The sequence below is a fragment of the Giraffa tippelskirchi genome, chromosome 3, assembly GCF_054371585.1.
Source record: "Giraffa tippelskirchi isolate mGirTip1 chromosome 3, T2T-mGirTip1v1.2.pri, whole genome shotgun sequence".
Taxonomy (NCBI): Eukaryota; Metazoa; Chordata; class Mammalia; order Artiodactyla; family Giraffidae; genus Giraffa; species Giraffa tippelskirchi.
Genome location: NC_137277.1, coordinates 149069995 through 149093099, shown reverse-complemented (window position 1 = coordinate 149093099; position 23105 = coordinate 149069995). Strand labels below are relative to the sequence as shown.

The window sequence follows — 23105 nt, the reverse complement described above, 5'->3', positions numbered from 1 at the left end:
GCATTATTGCTATTTTCTTCCCCACTACCATGACCTAACCCTGATAATTTATTAAGATTCCCAGGAAAAAAATCTCTATCTTGATTTATTCATCAATTACCATTTCTTTTACAAAAATAGATTTAAAAAGAAAAAACATGGGTCAATTTTTATGTGAACCCAGATGTACTCTGGATTGATCATGTTTCCCCAAATCTAAGCCTGATACAGATTATCCTATAAAATGGGCTGACAGCATTGTCTTCAGTGTTATAAAAAAGTTCTTGAATCTGAGGAGGATTCCACGTGTAGTAAATGAAGGCGTCTCTCCTGTAGCAACCTGGGCCAACCTCTGCACAAAACTGTGCTGATACTATCCACTTCTTTGTTTATCTTCTTAGATTATAGACTCCTTGGAAGGCCAGGGATGGTGATGATTCATCTCTGTACTCTCAGTGCCTAACAGTGTCTGATACACAGTGGATGCTCAATGTATCTTGTCTGAAGGGAAATGAGTGATCATGGGGAGAGAAAGCTTTATGCTGACTCCACAGAACACAGGTGAAATGGAGGGGAATGGCAGAGTCCCGCAGAATCAGAAAATCTTCCTGCAAAAGACTGGATGAGTGCTTAGGGATGGAATTTTCTAGAAGGAGCTGTGTTGGATGCTTATCTAATTTGGTAGGCACTGATTTTGATTGGATAGGACTCAGCTGAGGTCTGCAGGGAAGTTTTATAGCAAAGTGGTTGGTTGAAAACATGGGTCCCAGGATTTCCCTGGTGGTCCAGTGGTTAAGACCACACTTCCACTGCAGGGGGCACTGGTTTCTTCATGCCATGTGGTGTGCCCAAGAAACAAACAAACAAACAAACAAACAAAACATGGACTCTGGAGCAGGAATGCCTCACCAACTGTATGACATTTGAGAAGTCACTTCACCTCTCAAGACCTTACTTTTCTCATCTGTAAGATGGGATAACGCTACCTATTTCTTAGATTCGTTTTGTGAGTTCAATGAGTTCTTGCATGTAAAACTTATAACAGAGCCTAGCACAGAACAATTGTTCATTCATGTTAGCAATTGTGATTGTTTATATCCCTTTCCATTTCCCTTTTCTGCTCCAATATTTTTATTTCTTACCCTCATCCCCTGAAATGTGCACTGCTTCCTACATGCACCAGCCAAAAATGAATGAAATGCCCTGTGACTAGGCAGGAAGTGCAGAGATGAAAAGTATAGACTGAGTTGAACAGCCTGTGTGCCTTTCTTGATTTGAGCCCTCCATCCTTTGATGTACAATCCTGAGATTTGAGTCTTTCTACGAGGCAGCCCCTAAGAGTTTGGCAGCTGCCACATCAGCAAGCAGAAAGTCTATCTAGGGAGAGCTGTTAACACTGAACATTTGCAAGAAAAGATGTAGTATTTGGGGCAAGGACTGGTCTGGGAGTCAGAAAGTCTAGAGTGTCCCCATCAGTCTCATGCAGAAGCAGACTGAGTTATAATTTCTGTGAATCTTGAAAAGGATGGACTCGAAAGTAGGCCTTGGGGATGACAATGCCTTTCTTTCTATAATATGGTGCCAAAATTGCTGAATGAAAAAGTGTAACAGGAAAGCACTGTGGACACTAAATACACACAAAAAAATTGTAAAATCCCCACTTGCAGCTTCTAGAGGCTCCATAAATATGTTCTTGTCTTATTTACGTAGCATTTATTAATTTACCATATACGTTGCCTGGACAAGGATTTATCTGTTTTGTTTGTTGATGTATCTCAAATGCCCAGAAAGTGCCAGACACACAGTAGGTAGTGGATGCTCATTATGAGTTGAATGAATGTATAGTGCTAATGACGATATCTCATCCCAGGAAGCATCAACCATAATTCTTCAAGCCCTAAGGGAAGAACTAAAGTGTTGCTAAGGAAAAGAAAAGCATAGTTTCATTAATATAAGTGTTTGGGGATGAACTGTGTTTCTCTGAAATTCGTATGTTGAAGTCCACCCTCAGTACCCTAGAATGTGACTGTGTTTGGAGATAGGACATTTAAAGAGGTAAAATGAAGTTGTTTGGATGGGCTACAAGCCAATACGACTGGTGTCTTTCAACAAGAGGAGATTAGGACACTGACATGTGTAGAGGAAAGATCACATAAAGACACATAGAGAAGAAAGCTATCTACGAGCAATGAGAAGACCTCAGAATAAATCAGCTCTGCTGACACAGTGATTTCGGCTCTGTATTTACCTGCTGTGTGACTTTGGGCAACTTACTTAACCTCCAAGAGCTTCCAGTTCCTCATCTGCAAAATGGGTATAGCAATACATGCCTCACAGAGCTGCTGGGAGGGGTATATAAAGTGAGTTTGGACTTTTGGCCTCCAGAATTGTGAGAAAATAAATTTCTGTTGTTTAAACCACTCAGACTGTGGTACATTGTTTTGGTGGTATACAGTGAGTAATGAATCAAAGTAATTATTTTGAATACTTCTAGGAAAATCTTTAGTTTTGCTCCCAGAACCATTCTCTTCTTCTACTTTTAAGTTTTCCTTTTAGAAACACTCCTCTCCTCCCCACTCTGAGTTCCTATGGCTCCAGGCTGGGAAATCAGTGTCTTCCATTCCTCTGGCCATGGTGATTCATTTGTGCATGTCCATGTGACTCAAGTTGGGCCAGTGATTTAGAAAACAGAAGCTCATGGCTATCTTGAAACCATGGGGAAAGAGCCTATCTAAGAGGAAACAGGAAAGAAGAGCCCAGCCATGGAGAGACAGATTTGGGGCAAATACGTGACTCTGAATCAAAGCCCCACCTGTCAGAGCTGGGATTGGGACCACTCAAAGCAGTTGGAACCTAAGATCTCTGGACCAGCGAGGTTAGGAGGGTGACCCACAGGAACTTGGAAGTCCCTGCCAGTCTACAGCACTGGAAAGTGCTCCCATCATGAGCCCCATGAGTGTTTGACGTCTTCACCTTTGTTTCTATCTTTCTTAGTCACCGCTTCTTATCAAGGACCTGGGATCCTGTTTTTGAGGGTAGCATGAAGGATCTGAGATCCTTCCATGCCAAGACTTGCTTTGTTCCTGATCAGTTTCTTTCACTCCAAGGTCATTTATTTCTTGTTCATTCACCTCTGGGGGGGGGGGGTGGCAAATAATGGGGAGAAAGAGGCTCTTAAGCCAGAGGATTGTGGGATGAAAAGGGGATCCATTTATGGAGCATTTAGGAAGCATCTTCCATGAGCCAGTTGCTGTTAGATGCCAGGGCGGGAGGGTGTATTGCAAAGATGGACAAGTGCCATCCCCACCACAGGAACTCTCAGTACCCTTAGCTGAATTGAAGCTGAGCTTGGGAAAGTAATGAACTCCTAGTGAGTGGAAAACAGGGTCAGACATCCAGAAGAAGATTGGCAGTTGCCTTCTAAATAGTTAACTCAAGAGTTAGCCTTCTCTATGGTAGGATTATCAGCTCTATCCACTTATAGTGGTAAAACAGTAACAATTATTTTAACGACTGTCAAGATAAAATGAATTACATTTATCTGTTTTATGAGTGGTTCAAGGTTATCCTTTCTCCTCTCTCTTCCCTGTCCTCCACCAACCAAACCAGACACCCAACTGATTTGTCCCCGATGGCTGCCTGTGATTACTGTCCTAATTTGTTCTATCTTCCTCTGCTACAAACTGCCTATTTTCTGTCCCTTCTGATAAAGCAGGAACTCTGACGGACTTCTGAAGCTGTTTTTTTGTACCATGCAGAAGTGTATTAACTGAAATTCTTGTGTATGTGTCTATAAAACCCCTCGTCTTCTCAGTGTGAGATCACCTTCAGGAACGGCGTCATGTCGAGGTGCAGCTTGCGCGTGTAAAATTCTTTTCTGTTTGAACATATCAGCCCTTTATTTATACAACTTTGAGGCTCTCCTGTCTTCTGAGCTGCTCCCTCCAAGGACTGCTGGGCTCCCTGTGAAGAGAAGCAGAAAGCCCAGCGTTCATAGGAATGATATACAGTGCGACAAGAGCTAGTCCGAATCCCCAAATATTTATAGAAAGCAATTCTTCATCGTTGGAACACTAATAGTAGCACCTATTTTTACTATGGAAGACACAGGGAACTCATATGTGTGGAGGATAACTTGAGACTGGTTATGAATTCATACCTGGAGTCGGCATGATGGGAAAGTGGGAAAAGGCACCTTACTGTACTGCTGGGTAGGAGTCACTTTATATAATCCTCCCAACGGCTCTGTGAGGCACATATTGCTATCCCCATTTTGCAAATGAGGAACTGGAGGCTCTAGGAGGTTAAGTAACTTGCCCAAAGTCACACAGCAGGTAAATACAGAGCCAAAATCATGGACTGCCCCGAACTCCTTTTTTTTTTTTTCCGAACTCCTTTTTTTGATGAGATCTTTTTGCTACTTCTACAGCTTCCATGAACAGTTATTAAATCGGCCTTGCAGCAAACTGTTATATCACGACTCCAGTTTATCTCCAAATTTAAAATGTATTTGATGTGTTAGAAAGAGTGATTTGAACAAATTTACCAGAGAGGAAAGGAAGAATGGGCTGATGGAGATGTCCAGGGGCTTTTCTGATCTCCTGTGGCCACAACATGCAAATGTTGTCACCCCACAGAGCATGACAAAGTATATCCTGAATTTGTTTGCCAGCCCTCGCTCCGTACTGTGACCTAGGTGCTTTTTCTGGATGCAAACTGGACCACATCATTCTTCTGCTTAAGACCTTCAAAGGCCCTTCCCTTCAGGATGAAGGCCAACCTGCTTAAAAGGTTTACATGACTCTTCTTGCCTGGCCCTGGACTATCTTTCCTGTCTCATTCAGTCATTCAACAAATACTTATTGTGTGCTTGTTCTATGCCCGGGAGAGAGCATACGGCAGTGCAAGAAGCAGACAGAAGCTTCACTCTCAGGAAAACTGCACATACATTCCACTGAGAGGGATGAGATAACAAGCAAATAGGTGGAACATCAGTTACATCTGAAGGTTACTCATGATATGGAGAAAAACAAAGCAGAGAGGGGAGTGAGGAGCAGCTGGGGAAGGTGATGGAGGTTGCAATTTTAAGTAGTCAAGGACCGCCCCCCCAACCCCCACGACCCCAACAAGAAAGCAGTGTTTGAGCAAAACTCTGAAGGAGGTAAGGAAAATTTTGGTGGGGCTCTCTACAGGAAGCATTGACCTCACTGTGGGAAGAGCAAGTTCAGAGGGCTGCCATCAGCTCTGACCTTTCAGTTCCAGGAGGGAGGCTGCCCACATGCCCCTCCTCTCTGGGGAACATACTCCTCCCTTTTAACTCCTCCCCATCCTTTGGGTCTGGCTCATCTGTGCCTCCCGTGACATCTTAAAGAACATAGCTCTTCCCACCACTGCCCAGAGAGACGCTCACATATGTGCAGCCACCTTTTCCTCCCCACCAGACTGTAAGCTCCATGAGGGCAGGAAACCATGGCTGTCCTTTTCCTAGGTACCTGCCGTGCCCTGCACAGGGTCAGGAAATGAATACACACTTGCTACATACTGGCCAAACAAAACAAATATTGTATTTTAGCACATATATGTGGAATCTAGAAAAATAGCACAGAAGAACATTTTTGCAAAGCAGAAATAGAGACACAGACATAGAGAATAACCGTATAAACACCAAGGGAGGAGAGGGGGTGGTGAGATAAATTGGGATATTAAGATTTATATATATATATACATATACACACTATATATAAAATACATACATAGGGCTTCTCTTGTGGCTCAGATGGTAAAAAATCCGCCTGCAATGTGGAAAACCTGGATTTGATCCCTGGGTTGAGAAGATCCCCTGGAGAAGGGAAAGGCTACTCACTCCAGTATTCTGGCCTGGAGAATTCTGTGGACTGTGTACATGGGGTCGCAAAGAATTGGACACGACTGAGCAACTTTCACTTCACTTCATGTATAAAATAGGTAACTAATGAGAACCTACCACAGGGGGAGAAAAAGAAGGTACAATCTGTAGGACATAAATTAACCTTAAAATGCATTCCGATATACATTGGGTGCAGACAAATACAGTTTGATTCCACTCATATGAGGTACCTAGAATAGACAAATTCATTGAGTCAGAAAGCACATTGGTAGATGCCAGGGCTTGGGGGGTAGGGGTGTGGGGTGGGGGATAGGGAGTTAGTGTTTAATGGGTCAGAGTTTCAGTTTAGGAGAGGTGAAAAATTTGGGAGATAGATGATGGTGAGACCTCTACAACAATGTGAAAGTTCTTAGTGCCACTGAACTGTACAGTTAAATATGGTTAAAATAAGTATATTTTATATTATGTAACTTTTACCACCATAAAAAAGCATGGAAAAAAAAAAGTAATGATAACATTGTGCGCAAGCTACATGTTTTGGCCCAACTTGGTTGGGGAGGGCAAGAGAGACATCCAGGAAGCACGTGCTGACCTCGAGGACTGTCCTCTGCGTAGCACTGGCTTCCTCATTCCCAGAGGAAAGTGACATGTTATTTTTCAGGGCTGATTTCCTGGGGTCATGTACATTAGTGTGCCATGAGATCACCCTGGGCGTGGATTTGATCATTTCCATATTTTCTAGGAGACTAACTCTCGGATGGCTGTCTCTCTGGGCATAGCTCTCCCTCCCATCACATTTGTATTATTTTTAAGTGTTAATGATGAATTAACAGTCAGTGAATCCCCATAAGCAGCCATCATTCCGATGAACATCCACACCCTTTTCCTTTGTTTTGAAATGGGGCTAAAGATTTTTCTGGACAAATACATACCCCCCTTTTTTTTGTCATCTCAGTTATATATCTGATTAGCTTCTCCGAGTGAGACCTCCCCTCCCTGTTTCTAGATCAGATGAAAGCATTTGGTCCAAAGGAGAATCAAACAAAGCATTTGAAGCTTTTTAGCTTCCAAAACCATGAATGAGTCACTGGGTGGAATAATAGAAATCAGACAATACTGATTTTGAGGGAAGTTTCTCCATGATCTTCAAGAGAAGATTTTGTGTTAGGCTGGAGGACAAAAGACACAGCCAAGACTCGATCCAATGGCTGGAATTATTTTAACTCCTTATGTGGTGCTCAGATTAAAGAGCAGGGAGCTGAGAGACTTTGAGAAGTCTCTTCAAATCACTTAGCCTATAAATCATTTGATAAAACAATTTTCTTGACTGTATGGCTCATCTCCCTAAGGTTCAGGGGCCATCAATTCTAGCTTGATGGAATGTTTCCAGTGAGACTCTACAGTCACTGGAATGTGCAGTACTGTTTTTTAAAATTTATTTATTTTTTGGCTGCACTGGGCCTTAGCTGCTGCACACAGGCTTTCTCTAGTTTTGGGGAGTGGGGGCTCCTCCCTAGTTGGGGTGTAGGGACTTCTCTTGTTGTGGAGCACAGGCTCTAGGTGCGTGGGCTTCAGTAGTTGTGGCACATGGGCTTAGTTGCTTCACGGCATGTGGAATCTTCCTGGACCAGAGATCAAACCTGTGTTCCTTACATTGGAAGGCGGATTCTTATCCACTGTGCCACCAGGGAAGTCCACACAGTACTGTTTTTGCTTATTACATTCAAGTATTCTAACAAATACATGATAGAGAAAGGGGGTTTGAGAGATGAGAGGAAAGAAGATTAAATACACAAATAGGATTCTGGAAAGTAGTGATAAGAGGAAAAGGAAAGAAAGCTATGCATTGGGGTGGTTTTTCATTTCACTTTATTCATTTGCTGTTTTTCAGTTGCTGAATCATGTCTGACTCTTTGTGACCCCATGGACTGCAGCACAACAGGCTTTGCTTCCCTGTCTTTCACCATCTCCCGGACCTTGCTCAAACTCATGTCGATTGAGTCAGTGATGCCATCCAACCATTTCATCCTCTGTTGCCACCTTCTCCTCCTGCCCTCAATCTTTCCCAACATCAGGGTCTTTTCCAATAGGTTAGCTCTTTGCATCAGATGGCCAAAGTATTGGAGCTTCAGTTTCAGCATCAGTCCTTCCAATAAATATTCAGGGTTGATTTCCTTTAGGATTGATTTGTTTGATCTCCTTGCTGTCCAAGGGACTCTAGAGAGTCTTTTCTAGTACCACAGTTTGGAAGCTTTATTCATTTAACTGTTATTTATTGAGTGATACTGTGTGTGCCAGAAAAACACATGAACAAGCAGAGTGATTTTAGATGGTGATAAATCTATGAAGACAGTGAAATGGTGATAGGATGAAGGTTGGTGGGGGAGAAGTGGGGTTTTCCTTTGGGTGATTAGGGATGACCTCTCTGGGGAAGTGACATTTGAGCAGAGACCTGGATGACAGGAAGAAGCCAGTCCTGGAAGGATCTACCTTTGGCAGTCATCATAGCCTGTATCTGATTATTCGGAGGGGTTCTTTGGAAAAGAGAGTTCCTGATATCCAGGCCTGTTCAGCCCCAGCCTTCTGACTCCATCCGGACCCTGTGAGGCACCCTTCTGTTTTCTGGGTGGTAGAGTCACACGCTAGGCTCTTAAAGACTGCAGAATAAATAGTCATAGGGAGTCAAGGTCTCAGGGAGTAGCGGGGAGGAGAAAACACAAATCAGGGAAGGAAAACAGGGCAAGTAGAAGAAAGCAGAGATGCCCGAAGCTTTTTTTTTTTTAATGTGTCTGCTTCAGTGAGAATGATTACAAAACTGAGGCAAGGGTGAAATGTTTAGCAGAAAATCAAAACCCATTCCTTCACCTGTATTGTACTGTAAATACTTTAATATTATTATGTTCTGCTAAAAACACCAGGAAGCCTTTCTCTTCAGGAAATGAAATAATAAAGATTAATGAGCTAATTTGGTGAAGCTGATTTGAATTGCACAGAAGCCATAGTGTTAAGTGCTTGGCATTTAAGAATTTATCTGACATTTAAAAGGAGATGACTGTTAATGAATTCAAGAGCTAATCTTATGCTCTGACAGACTGAGCCATGGAAAATCCAGGATTATTATCATGCTGTAAACATAATGGGAGTCACTTGAAAGCCAGAACAAAAGACAGCTATTGGCTGTGTACAAATATCCATTTGCACACAAATATAAAGTAGGAAAACCAACAAAGGACGTCCATCAAATAAAATAAATATCATTTCCTTTCTTACTCTGGGATTATAACATCTGAGCTACAAACTCAAGGTGAAACCCTCTCTTGGATAATTTTCCTTCCTCCTTTCAAGTTGTTTTTCAAGGGCTCATTACCATGGGCTGCAGCCACCGGAACGTCTTACGTTAAAAAGGGAAGGAGATTCTAACACAACCAGCTAGACTGCCCCGCGCCCCCATAGGTCCCACAGAGCCACACAGATTCGGATCTGTTGCGGGCGTCTCTTCACTTCTCCCACTCCTTCCTAACTGGGGTCCCCCATCTCTGTAGCTGCAGCTTCGTGGCTCCAAGAAGAGCTATTGTCTGTCCCTCGTTAAGGAGGCTGCAACACTCTGGCTGTCTCACCGCCTCCCATGCAGCTCACAACTTCAGTTTTGCCTGAGAGCAAGCTGCCAAGAGTCTCTGGGAACCTGTGGGCCAGCTGGGCTGGAGAAGGAAAACAGAAGGAAGGAGGGCCTTTGTAGGCAAGATCTGAAATATGCTACACACCCCAGCATTATCTTAGTGCATGGAGAGCGGGGTCGGGAGGCCTTTGCTGAAACCCTTATGTGGTCTATCAAGTTGTCACATCAAACCTCTCTGCACACTGGGCGTTTGTCCCCTCCTGTGAGCAAACAAAAGGAAAAGAGTCAGAGGCTCCTTTGGACCACCAGGCCCCCTCCTTGGCCGAGAGTCTGTCCCTCCGCTTCCCTGGAAGGTGGGGGTGGGGGGTGGCTCTGAATCCCAGTGGGGATGGGTAAGTCACTGGGGATGGGGACCGAGTCCCGGAAAAGATCACTCCTGCCTGGAGTTACGAGCTGAAGGGCCTGGTGAGTTCCCCTGCACTTGGCCTTCTCAGGCTCTTTCTTGCCCCTGGCAGCCTGTGGAGCTATTATAAAAGCAGGCAGTAGAAATGGGGACACAGGTGGGGCTGAGCGGGGCATGGAGCTCTGCTGGGCTCCCCATGGCTGGACTGCCTGGGGAGGGATCTGAGCCCTGTATACACTGTCAACTCAGGCTGACACGGAGGGACCCAGCCAGGTAAGGCCAGCCACTCGGCCTTCCCAAGTCCCACTCTGAGACCTTGTCTGTCTAGGTTTCCCTGGCCTGGAAGATGGGGAGACCTTCGGTCTTCAGGAGCCCAGAGGAAACACCAGGATCTCAATTCAACAACCTGGCCTGTGAGACGTCCCTGGTGGTGGTCCAATGGTTAAGACTCTGCACTTCCACTGCAGGGGGTGAGGGTTCGATTCCTGGTTGGGGAACAAAGATCCCACATGGTGTGTGGCCAGACCCCTGCCCCCAAAGCCCCTAAACAACCCTGTCTGCCTGCACAGCCTCTTTCTGAGGAGCACATGGGACCCCAAATGGACAGCGTGGTTCCACCCACCACAAGTCTGCTCAGTGGTCCATGTGCCTGACACCTGTGTTCATCCCACTCATCTTGGCCACTGGACATCCTGGCCCTCTTTTTACATTCTCAAGGCAATTTGTGCTGGGGAAACGGTCCGAGTGGACAGTGTTTTAGGAGTTCTCCACAAGGAGGCGTGGTGGAGGTACACTTTTGTTGGAGGCCAGAGAAGAGCTTTCTTGTTCCCTGCCTGTCTTCATTCACTTTATCCTCACTTCTATGGAAGGAGATTTTTGCATCTTCCTGAGCATTTACAGGGCTTCCCAGGTGGTACAGCGGTAAAAAAAAGAAATCCACCTGCCCATGCAGGAAACACAAGAGACTCGGGTTCGATCCCTTTTGGGAAGATCCCCTGGAGTAGGAAATGGCAACCTCCTCCAGTATTTTTACCTGGAAAATTCTGTGGACAGAGGAGCCTGGCAGGCTCCATGGGGTTTCAAAGAGTTGGACACAACTGAGCACACAAGCATTTACAAATTAGCCTGATAGCTAGTAAACATTAGACCAGGAAGAGGAACACAGCAATCTTTAGGTTTAGTTTTTGGGAGAGACTTGTGGTGACTTTTGTCAACTCGTTAAGCTTTCTGTGCCTCAGATTCCCTACCTCAGTGTTCTCAAGGAGCTTTGGAATAATGAAATGCAGGACACTTGAATTCCAAGGCTTCAACTATCTGGAAGAAAATCTTATCCGGGTGTTCTAATTGATACTGTCCTCAGTTTAATTAAGTGCTTTGTTGACACAACAGAATCATTGTTTATCTGGCTTAGCAGGAGCTGGAGGAGAAAAAATTTAAGTCAAAATAGTGATCTCTTCTGCCCCAAGGGAGATGGAAACTAGCTTTTTTTGTAAGGGGATGTCTGGCCACATTCAGGCTGGAACTCTGCCTGTATTTGAGACATGACACATTCTATTTTAGACTTAGATGGGGAGGTGGGAGGTGGAGGGTTGTGGGGCAGGCAATCTGAACAAGTCCCTAGCTCTTTCTAACCCCAAACTTTAACCCCCAACTGTGTGCCTTCTGTGTTACGTTGACTGTGGTGTGTCTTTTCCAACCTGGCAGCTGGGAGACAGGGGATCTCAACTTGCAAACTGATTTCATTGTAAAAAATGAGACTTTCACTAAAAAAGAAATGTTACCTGTGGTGCTTTGATTCCCACGTGGGTCCATTAAAAACTTATTTAACCCATAATTTAGCTGGGCTGAGGAGCTGCACTAGTCTGGTAACGCTGGTACAGCACAGGGCTGGGAGAAGAGAAAAACAGCCTTCCTTTTCTTTCCTGCCCCCTTCCCCTCCACTGCCCTCCTGACCTCTGACCTCTCAATGTTTCTGGGCAGCCACCTTCTGGGGGAGTTGGGGCACTGCTGGATACAGGATCCCTCACCCATCTACAAAATCTCTGCTTCCCCTTTCCCCTGGCATTCTGCTGTGCTCCCTTAAGTGCAGAGGGGAGAACAATTAAATAGCAATCCACAATGAGATAGGAGAAACCCAAAGGGAAGTGCAACAGGTAGGATTACATAAAGGAATGAAACAAAAAATTCCAGATGGTATGGAGGATTCTTGCAGGGTGGGAGGTGTCTGGTCTTGGGGGTTGAAGGTGGGTGGAGTGGGTAAGCCATAGGTAGATTGACTCATAGTCCTTTAAGTTATTCCTGCCATTCAAACTTCTCCTTTTCCATATGTGAATACTTAGATTGCTTACAAGCTCCAAATTCAGCTTTATAGCAGTTTTCAAGCAGAGAACAAGGGCCTAGAGTAATAATTACTATTGTAATTTACCAGGATTGCCTAGTGACAACATTGTGCTAATTCTTTTCCATATGTTGTTTCATCTAATCCTTGTCACGACCCCATGAGGGAACTATCACTGTCCTTTAATTTTTTTTTTTTTTTTTTTGCTGCGCTGTGCAGAATATGGAATCTTAGTTCCCCTATCAGGGATCAAATCCGCGCCCCCTGCATTGGAAGCACAGAGTCTTAACCACCCAGCCACCAGGAAGATCTGTCATTTTCCTTTATAGATGAGGAAATCGAGCCTCAGAGAGGTTAAATATCTTCCCTGAAATCACAGTCAGTACAGAAGAAGCTGGGATCAAAAATCAGCTTTGTTGTTGTTGAGTCGATAAGTTGTGTCCAACTCTTTGTGACCCCATGGACTGCAGCACGCCAGGCTTCCCTGTCCTTCACCATCTCCCAGAGTGTGCTCAAACTCATGTCCATTGAGTTGGTGATGCCATCCAACAACCTCATCCTCTGTTGTCCCCTTCTCCTTCCACCTTCAATCTTTCCCAGCATCAGGGTCTTTTCCAATGAGTCAGCTCTTCACATCAAGTGGCCAAAGTACTGGAGCTTCAGCTTCAGCATCAGTCCCTCCAATGAGTATTCAGGGTTGATTTCCTTTAGGATTGACTGGTTTGATCTCCTTGCTGTCCAAGCATCAAAAGTAGCTTTGAGGGATTTCCAAACCAGTAGGCCTTTTGGCAACTGCAGGTTGTGTGTTAAATGGGGCTCTGTCTGTCGTGATATCTGTTTCCTCATCTGTAAAATGGGACAATAACTGCACCTATCTTATAGGGCTGTTGTAAGGATTAAGGGAGATAATCCTAAACCCTGCACATAGTAAACCTCAAAAACACTGGCTGCTATGACCATTTAAAAAGACTCTCTTGATAACAGAGAGATAATTGTTGAAGGTTATGACAGGTACATTGGAGTAGGAAATGGAAACCCACTCTAGTATTCTTGCCTGGAAAACTCCATGCACAGTGGAGCTGGGTAGGCTATAGTCCATGGGGTAGCAAAGATTTGGATATGACTAAGCACGAATGCATGCAGGCATGATAGGTACATGGAGGTTCATTACACTGTTCTCTCTACTTTTGCCTGCATTTGAAATTTTCCATAATAAAAATAAAAAAGAAAATCAGACACATATTGTGTCTGGTCAGAACTAGTAGCCAACATATCAATAAATACAGAATTGCTGGAATAAATAATAGCTGCAGTGAAAATTCAACAAACAAAAGCCTCAGTTTGGTAATTAAAAACAAATCCCTCTCAGTAAATTATCCTTACATTTTCAACAGAGTTTTTGGGCTGACAAAGTAATCCTGTGGGTAAGACTGAATTAGAAGATGACGTTTGCTTAGATTTTAAAAAACAAAAAACACAAAACCCTTTGAATCAAGTTTCCTAACCAAAGCTATTTACAAAACCAGGGAGAAAGAAAGCAGGAGGGAAAAGAGAGGGGCTGGCTGGGGTGGGGAGGAAGAGCACGGAGCTCCGGAAATGCTGTGCCATGCCATCAGAAATGAGAAACAGAAGGTGAGCAATAAAGGGTACTTTTCTGGATGGGGAGATGCAGATGGTTAATTCTCACAGGCATTCCTGCTAGGTCCAGTCTCACTTCTCAGCCTCAAAAAGACTCTAAGAAGTATGCCTAGTGATATCTCTGATGTGCACAAGACCAAAAGTTTTCAGAGTGTGAAATGCCAAATCATGGCAACCAACAGCAGGAAGTATTCTGAGATGGTGTGAGTTGTTAGAGAAATGGCAGCTGAACTTCCATATCATTTCCTTGGAAATAAAACAAGTACAATCTGGGACGTCCCTGGTGGTCCAGTGGCTAAGACTCAGAGCCTCCAATGGTAGGGGCCTGGGTTTGATCCCTGGTTGGGGAACTAGATCTCACACGCTGCAACTAAAAGAATTTGCATGCTGTAACTAAAGATCCTGCATGCCACAATGAAAGATGGAAGATCCCAAATGCTGCAACTAAGACCTGGTACAGCCAAAGCCAAATAAAATACATAAATAAGTATTAAAAAACCTGCAATCTCTGAATCCCATTTAGAGGCTTTTCCCATCTAGGACATGGACTTTAATGTCAGTAAGAGATTTATTTGTCAATTTTTCTTTTTTTGAGGAGGTAGCATATGCCAAGAACTGTCCTAAACATGTGAGATGCTAGGGTGAGTAGAGCAGGATACAAAAAAAATGTCTGTCTTTAAAGAGTAGTAGCTTGTTCTCTAAGATGACAGCTAAAAAGTTCAACAAAAGGCAGGCTATGGTTCAGAAGGACACTGAAACAAAAGGTTACCTTTGTACCCTTGCACAAAAACTTAGTGTGTCTACAGGTGTTCTTTTTTCCTCCTGAAAGAGGAAGGCTGAAAGGGGATATGAACACCATCTGTGAAACCACCAAGGAAGCAGATGGGGTAAACATAGGTTTATTCAACCTAAATCCTTAGTGCGCTAGAATTACAGGCTGCTCTTTGAAATCTGAAAGAGGTAAATTTAGGACACACAGGATCAAATATGAATTTATACTGTTGTACATTCATGAAATCTGAACTCAAGAAGACAGTATAGGTCGAAATAGAAGTGGCTTTGTGAAATGGGAAAAAGAGACATAATTCTTGTTTAACAGGATTTTTAGGATACTACCAAAGTTCTAATCCCCACAAAGCAACACAACAAAACCCAAGATAAAGCAAGTGAGAAAGGATGTTTGTCTCCCTAACAAAGGGAGAGAACAGACAATGTCAAAACTGGTGAGATGGTTTCTTTCTTATTTTAAACAGAGACACAGTGATTCTTGGAGAATCTTATTAGATTTATTAAGTTTGAGCTTCTACTCTGATACTTTTTTACTGAAAATCTTTCTGCCCTGACAACTCCACAAATCAGTGGGCTCAGGGCCTGTCTAGACCCCAGCTTAAAAAGATGGATCTGGATTACAGTTTGATACTTTGAGATCCAGACTTTTCAGAAAAATAGGTGAATTCGTTGCCTCCCCAAAGTCTAGGATCAGAGGGATAAAATGCCAACAAGGGCTTGAGATCCTTAAGAGGAGAATTCTGATGGTCCTATCTAAGATCTAATGAAAACCTAATTAATGTTAAATAACTTCAACTAACAGTAGTTAATAATGTCACTACGGTGTTGACCCTTGTTTCACTTGCTGTATATTTGCTGTTTACTGTGACTCCTGATCATTTTAAGCTAGGCTTGCATCAAACCAGCTCTGCTCATAGTCCCAGTTTTCCTCCTTACAGTGGGAATTTTGAAAAAATAGAAAAGAAAGAAAAACAATAAAAAACTTGGAAGATAAAATAAAAACAAAAAAACTCAACCCAACATATTCATAATTTCAAACAAGTATGACTGTGCTCTTTTGCATGTATTATTTGCAAGTCTTTATAGATACAGTAATTTTTTTTTATATAGTTGCAGTCAGAGTTGACATCACTTTGATTTCCACTTTTAAAATGAAATTGGTAGTTCTCAACGTGGAGTTGGGGCTGGGGTGTGTGTAATTTTCACCTTCCATGGGGCCATTTGGCAAAGACTGTCATGGAAGAGCGGGTTGTGCTACTGGCATCTAGTGGGTGGAGGCTAAGGGTGCTGCTCAACATCCTACGATGCCCAGGAAAGCTCCCCACAACAAAGACTATCTGGCTCAAAGTGCTAAAGCTGAGAAACCCTGTGTTAAACCCTTTGTACTAAATCACATTTCTAGGATGAACAAGCATCATTTTTTTAAATGCCGGAATTAAACCCCTCACAATTAACTGAATCGTTTCTCTGATTGTTTCCAGTTTTTCTCTAGGACATCCTCACTCTATTTTTTTTTCCCCTGCTGAATTATTCCCTTAGGATAAATCTCTAAAAGTCAGAAATACTGAATCAATGGGTATGAATATTTTTTCATGTTATACAAGTTATATTGTCATTTTTCCTTACAAGTGGTTTGAATCAAATTACAACCCACCAGAAGTGTATAAGTGCACCAGTTTTGCCAAAAACTCAACAGTACTGGGTGTTACCATTAAAAAAAGGTGAGAGGTGGCACATATCTCAGATATAAAATTGTACCTCCAGTTTGCCTCAATTTGAATTTAAATTGCTACTCAGAAATGAATATTGTTTCCATATTTGTTTTCTATTACTATCATTTTTGATATGAATTATTTATGTCTTTTGCTTATTCTTATAATTGGCTTTGTTTTCTTCTTATTTTTAAAAAAGATTTACTTATTTTTTTTGGCTGCTCTGGGTCTTTGTTGCTGCACACAGATTTTCCGGAGCTACTCTTTAGTTGCGGTTCTCAGGCTTCTCTCATTGTGGCAGCTTCTCTTGTTGTGGAGCGCAGGCTCTAGGGCATTCAGGCTTCAGTAGCTGGGGCTCACATGCTTATATGCTCCATGGCATGTGGGATCTTCTGGGACCAGGGGTCGAAACTGTGTCCCCCGCATTGGCAGGCGGATTCTTAACCAGTAGACCACCAGAGAAGCCCATTGTTTTTCTTTTAAAAAACAATGTGATCTTTACCAAGCATAGATAGCAATGCTGTTGTAGTTACTGCAATTATAATGATTTTTCTTACTTTTTAAAGAAAGTTTTACTTTCTCCCCTCTCAAGGTAGATATGTTAACCCTTCCTTATAGAATTTTAATTTACACTTTTAATAATCTTTCTAGGTTCTGCTCTCCTCACCCAACCTTTGGCCTTTTACATAGAGAGGCCCTGAGGAAGAGGAAAATTTTCTCTGGTGATTGAGGTCAGCCACCGAGGTAAGAGCAGTGCTTCGTTTCTGACGGTATCCCAGGAACTAATTTCCCTTAATCAAATGAAATGCCTTAGGAGGAGCCACAAGGCAGAAAGGAAAATACATGTGAAGAAGAATACCAAATTCTGTGAGGAGTTTGAAGGACCTGCATTAAAAAAAAGGGCACCATACCTTTAGGTCTTCAGAACTGGGAATGTTCCACATGCAGCTAATAATATGCAAAAAATGCCTTCATAAATACTTGATTCTGTTCACAGTGGGGAAGCAGCTCATTTGAAAGAGGAAATGGGAGCTTGGAGTTGAAACATGTCTGCTTGTCTCCTTTTTCTTTTTTTTCATTTCTCACCTCCGAATTTCCCCTTGTAGGTTTCTTCCCCGCTCTTTACCCAACTAAACCCCCTCCTTCAACTCCTAGGAAGTTGTTGATGTCGGTTGCTACTCATCTCTATTTATGGATTTACCGCCAAGCCCCGATTCTCGGCCAGGTGCGGAAGAGGTGCCTCAGGTGCGAGCCCACGGTCTGCCATCCTGTGTGCTGGAGGCAAGAGCACTCTGCCTCCTTCTCATCCTCACAGCGTCCACCGCCTCTTCGGAAACGCACAGCGGAGGTTTTACAATCCAACCACTAGGGGGAACCAGAGGCAGTCTCCAGAACCGGGTAAATCCAGGAACTCAGGCACGTCCTGCAAAGCGCTGTCTGGCTGTCTTTCTCACCCACCCGTCAGAAATTGTTTTCCAAATCGAGGTGTGTGACTTCTCATTTAAAGCACGGTGATGCCAAAAGATTCCACCTTTGGGTTTTTTCCCCCTCCTCTCAGCACACTGATAAAAAAGTGAAAGTATCTTATGTGACTGAACTCCTAATATGGTCAGATTCCAGTGGTGGGAAGGGGCGGGGTCGGGGGGGGGGAGTCGGGAGTGGGAGTGGGGATTCATGGAAAGGAAAGAAGAGCAGAAACTGCTGGTGCTGATAAAGATCAATTTTGTGTGATATCCTAGCCTGCTTCAGAGAGGGAAGGCGACAGTAGAAGGAATCGACTATGTGTTTGTCAGTGGCCCATCAAGGTACATAACTGAAATCTGCTGGGCAGAAATTTGTTTCTAAATTCTTTCCAGATGCTTTATAGTAAACATGAAATTAGCTATTTACATGGAGTAGGTTGAGGAAGTAGTTAAAGTTGAAGTCAGTGATTAATCTAATAAAGAGCCATTAGCCTCAAGAAGTAAGGGGGTGAGGAAGGCATGGAAGGCACCTCCCCCTCCCAAACCCTACCCCCATTTTCTCTGGGTTTGGAGGCTGGTGAGACATCCTAGACATTTCGTTGATGGCTTTCCTTTCTGGAACTACTTCTCAAGGAAGTAGGACTACTGCAACTTGAACAAACCAACAGGCTCTGGTGGGAACAACTCCCGTCCTTTCACAAAGCAGGGGTGTGGGCAAGTCTCAGAGTGAGTGGGTTTGCCAGAGCCTCACAGGGGAAACCCAGGATTAGAGTTGAAGACCCTGGGTCTGGTGTGCCTCTTTCTGGCTGCAAGGTTAATAATTCAGTCTAGGATTTAATTTGACATGGCTGAGCCACTCTTATTGCAGGTGATATGAGGTCTTCTGGAATATAACGACAGGGCTGTGTGAATTTGGAGTACATGAAGTATTTGCAAGGCCTCTGGAGTTGTGGAATTAGTGAAATACAGTGTATTTTCCTCAGTCACAGCCTCTCTTGAAAAAGAAAACCTTCCACACTCCATATAAAGCGTATCTTCAAAGCAGGCACATTAAAAAAAATGCAAATGTTGGTTGTGTGGCTCCTCAGTAGCAGGAAGGGTCAACTCAGTTGTGTTTCAGCACAGGGGAGGCCTGACCCAGGCCTGGGGTCCTAACAGCGAGAGTTCAGGTCCTTCCTCAGAACCAACTAGGCACACACAGGGAAACAAAGCTACTTTTATTATTACTGTTTTTTAATGAGTGTGAGGGAAGAGGAGAAAGCCAGGAAGTTGGAGATAAGGGAGAAATAGAGGCCATGTTGGTTCATCTCTCAACCACCAGCACCCCCCCCACCCCCCGCCTCCACTGCTGTCACTTAGCAGGGAGAGCCCTGGGCTGTGCTGTGTCTGCTGAGACCCACAAAGCTCTAGGAAATACCGAGTTGTCTCTCTAGAGTGAATCTCAAGGCAGTGCCAGCTTCAAATCTTTAATTGAAGGAACCAATTTATAAATAGTTGTGAACATATGTCCTCGAATCACTAATAAATATTTTTAATCCACCAGATAAAGCATTTTTCTCCTTTCTTCACAGTCTCCTTGCATTTTTTTCTTAGTTGCTATTTTTTCTGTCCCCATTAGGAATGAGAATTAGAGTAGAAAAAAACAGGTCCATTGGCACAAAGTCTTAGTCCCCACTGCCTCCATGGAGGATGCCTTTCTGTGTTTCCCTGTTCCCTTTTGACTTTGCAGAAGTCAGGGAAAGGCCTATTCAGCTTATTCGCACTTACGAAGAGCCAGACAAAACAGTCCAAGTTGAGTTAAGACATTCCAAGTCTATGAGTTAAGGAACCTCTGTGATTTTATAGTCTACTTGTCTCATTTAATTGATGAAGCAAATGAGGCCCAGAGAGGTGAAGAATCTCATCCAGGGTCACACAGCAAGCAGGGACAAGAACCTCAAAGTCCCGACTCCCAATCACTTGCTCATGCAGAATCAATACTGTACCTGGTTCTCTGGCTTTTGAGTCAAAGATGAGGTCTCATTAAGATTCATATGAAGATCTCTTCTGGATTCAGTGTTTACTATTATGAAAATCAGAGAGAAAAGGGTCAAGGTTGTCAGATATAGGTCTCATGAATTTTTATATATACCATACACATGCACACCTAGTTCATATGTGTAAGACTATAAACACACACATCCTTATGGCATTCATATTTACTTACCAAATAACACATGTAACCTCTATAGGCACAATCTAAATGCTCCATTTAATAAAGTGTTACAGACCTTATATTCAGATTTCTATTTTTCTTGTTTTGGTTGCTCTTTAAAAGAACAAAAGTAAATTCTTTGTGCTACTAAAATTCAGATAAAGCTGAAATTAAAAAGGAAATATTGATGGAAAAAAATCTGCTGATACTATTGAATATAAATTTTGTATGATCCTACTTCACTGAAGTAAGAAAATGCTTCTGCAACCTTCCAGATAGAGAGATCAGAGCCTTCCCTTTTCCTCATTATGTGGAGGGGCAATAGGAGAGGTGGAAACATAAGCAAACAAAGGCAAAGGTCAAAACGGGGCTGGTGGGAGGGGACTAACAGAAATCTTGCCACTCACCCGGAAGCAGGCACATACGGACAACCAGATGGGGCTGGCGTGTAACCTTCACAACTCTCCTCTATGGTTGTGCTGTCATACTCTCTCTCTATAGGTGTGGAAGCTGAGGCTCGAAAGATTAACCCACCCAAGGGTGTGCAACTAGTGAGGTTTTGAGTAAGGATTTGAGTCCAAGACTGCCTGACTCAAACTTCATGCTGCTAGAGGATAGGATTTATTTTGTTTTTCTTTTTTTCCCCTAAGAAAGTAAATTTCATGTCTGTAAAGGAATGTTTATTTGAGGAACAGATTCAGCTAAGTGCATGGCTCCTCTGACAAGGATTTTAGTCTCTTGTACTGGACTAGTGTCCAACACAAAGTTCTTTACATACTTGCTACTCCTAAGTAGTTCTGTGAAGAGTCTGGCCGTATGCAATTCTGTATCTTTGCCTCTTTGACCTGAAGCCTCTACTCTTTCCTTGTGGGCTGACTTTCCTTTTTCTGTTGTTTCTCAGCTGTTCTATCTTGCTGGAAAATGGCTTGTGCACAGATTGAAAACATTTGTTATTTGAGATAACTGGGGAAACTGAGGCCCAGAGAGTGATTTCATGTGATTGGCTCAAGGCCGTACCTTGAAAGAGCGCCACACCAGAACTTGAACCCAGACCTCCTGACTTAGTATCTCCTACTTTTCCCCTCCACCTCACGCCTCCTCTTGTTAGCCTCACTTGATCTTGCCATATCACAGCTGCTTGGCCCTGATCCATCCTCTGGACAAATCCAGCTCAACAAAATTGCCTTGTGATGAGGTTCACTTGACCGTGGCTTGGAAGGAACCATGAGTCTCTTAGAAAAGAAACTTATAAATTCTAATGCATAAGGAAAGTTCTTGCAACACCAGGAGAATGAATCAGTCAGCCAGAGTTCAAGAAATGTAAACACGTTTTTAGATAGGAGACTGAAAAATTGCTTAAGACTTCTCCATCTCTTGGGTCAAGACCCTGGTAATTTACTGAGGTCCAAGCTGTCAAGGAGGAGACACAACTCAAATTGCATTCCTGGGAGATAGAGCAATGGGGGTGGTAATACTTCCTCTCTGAACCATGTGGCAGGATCTGCCCCTCTTATCAAGCTGAAGAAACTGACTAACCCATCAACCATTGCAGGCAACTGGCTGTGAACACAGGCCCAGTTCTTTCCCATTATTCCTGAGCTGGTGTGTACATTCAGATCACAGACTATGCAACTTCCAGGTCTGCCTGAAACTGAGAGCTCAGAGTTTTTTTGTGATGACCATTTCTGCCACTAAAGAGATAAACAAAAAACACATTCCTTCCCCTGCTGCCCACCATCGGGCCCAAGTAGATTTTCAAATGCTAGCATTAATCTAGCTGCAGGCTTTTAGCAAGGAGATAGCATTCCTGCCAGATAATCGAGCAATTTCAGAGATGACCCTTACTAGGTGGGGTCTCATCTCAAACCTCTTCTGCCTTCTTCAAATCATGCGATCCTTCAGCAAACACTCAAAACTTGAAAAGCAGCAAAGAGCATCTGATACTAGCATGCAATATAGGTGCCTTAAAATTTCTCTCAATTTCGAGAGTAGAATGGAAATATATACTATATACTACCACAGGTAAAACAGATGAAAGTGAGTGAAAGTGTTAGTTGCTCAGTCATGTCCGACTCTTTGCCACCTTATGGAGGATAGCCTGCCAGGCTTCTCTGTCCATGGGGATGCTCCATGCAAGCATACTGGAGTGGGTTGCCATGTCCTCCTCCAGGGGATCTTCCTGATCCAGGGATCGAACTCATGTCTCTTATGTCTACTGTATTGGCAGGCGGGTTCTTTACTGGGAAGCCCTGGACATATGTATACGTAGGCCTGATTCATGTTGATGTGTGGCAGAAACCAACACCATATTGTAAAGCAATTATCCTTCAATTACAAATAGAAATATATTAAAAATTTCCTGCAATTTCAACCTATGTTATTGTTGTTGCTGTTCAACGTATGTTGGCCACGTTTAATTCCCAAGTTGTTGTTTATTGTTTTAAATAAAAATGAAACATGGCTGTATTTATTCTGATTGTTTCAGAATACTTATTTCTCTTGGTATAGGATGCTCATCTGATATCAAAATAGAGACTGAAGTCACCTTATCAGGCAGAGTGGGCCACCTGATTCCTTCCCCGTTGTGTGTCAGCACTTGTGAGAGAATGTCAGACCTGCAGGCTCCAAAGGGGTCAAACGCTTGGTGGGTACAAGGGCAGGAGCTATCAAAAGTGCTGGCGGGAGCCTCTTAAATTATGCATAGCGTCTTTTCCCACCATGTTGTTTCTGAGCCGTGAGTACCCTTTGACCGCTAATGTTCACTCATGGAACTGCCCCCATAACTTGCAGTAGTTCATCATTGAGGGGATGTATCCAATGCCAAACAGATCTCAGAAAGTACTTTTGCCTTCCCACAGCTTTGCATGTGGACTTGTAGCAGAAACCAGTGGGAGGAGGCTTAAAAGTCAGCCTTCGTACCTTCATGGTTTTGTGTTTTTGGTCAAAAATGGAAAATGCAAAGGCAAATTCCAGATTGTTAAAAAAAATTCTTTCCAGTAGAAACGAAACCATAAAAGGAAGGATAATACTGGCCCCTTTACATAGCCCTGCTGACCTTTCCTTAAGAATAGTATCTAAAAATACTTTATTTTATATGATATGACTCA

General features: G+C 43.2%; 1 protein-coding gene across 1 annotated transcript in view; it reads right to left on the bottom strand.

Moving 5' to 3' along the window:
• The window catches only part of KIAA2012 (KIAA2012 ortholog), a 120365-nt gene that overhangs the window by 43257 nt on the left and 54003 nt on the right, over positions 1-23105 (bottom strand). The window contains 2 exon segments of the mRNA XM_081581929.1: positions 3805-3942; positions 19790-19866. Coding sequence (XP_081438055.1) covers positions 3805-3942; positions 19790-19866 — 215 coding nt within the window.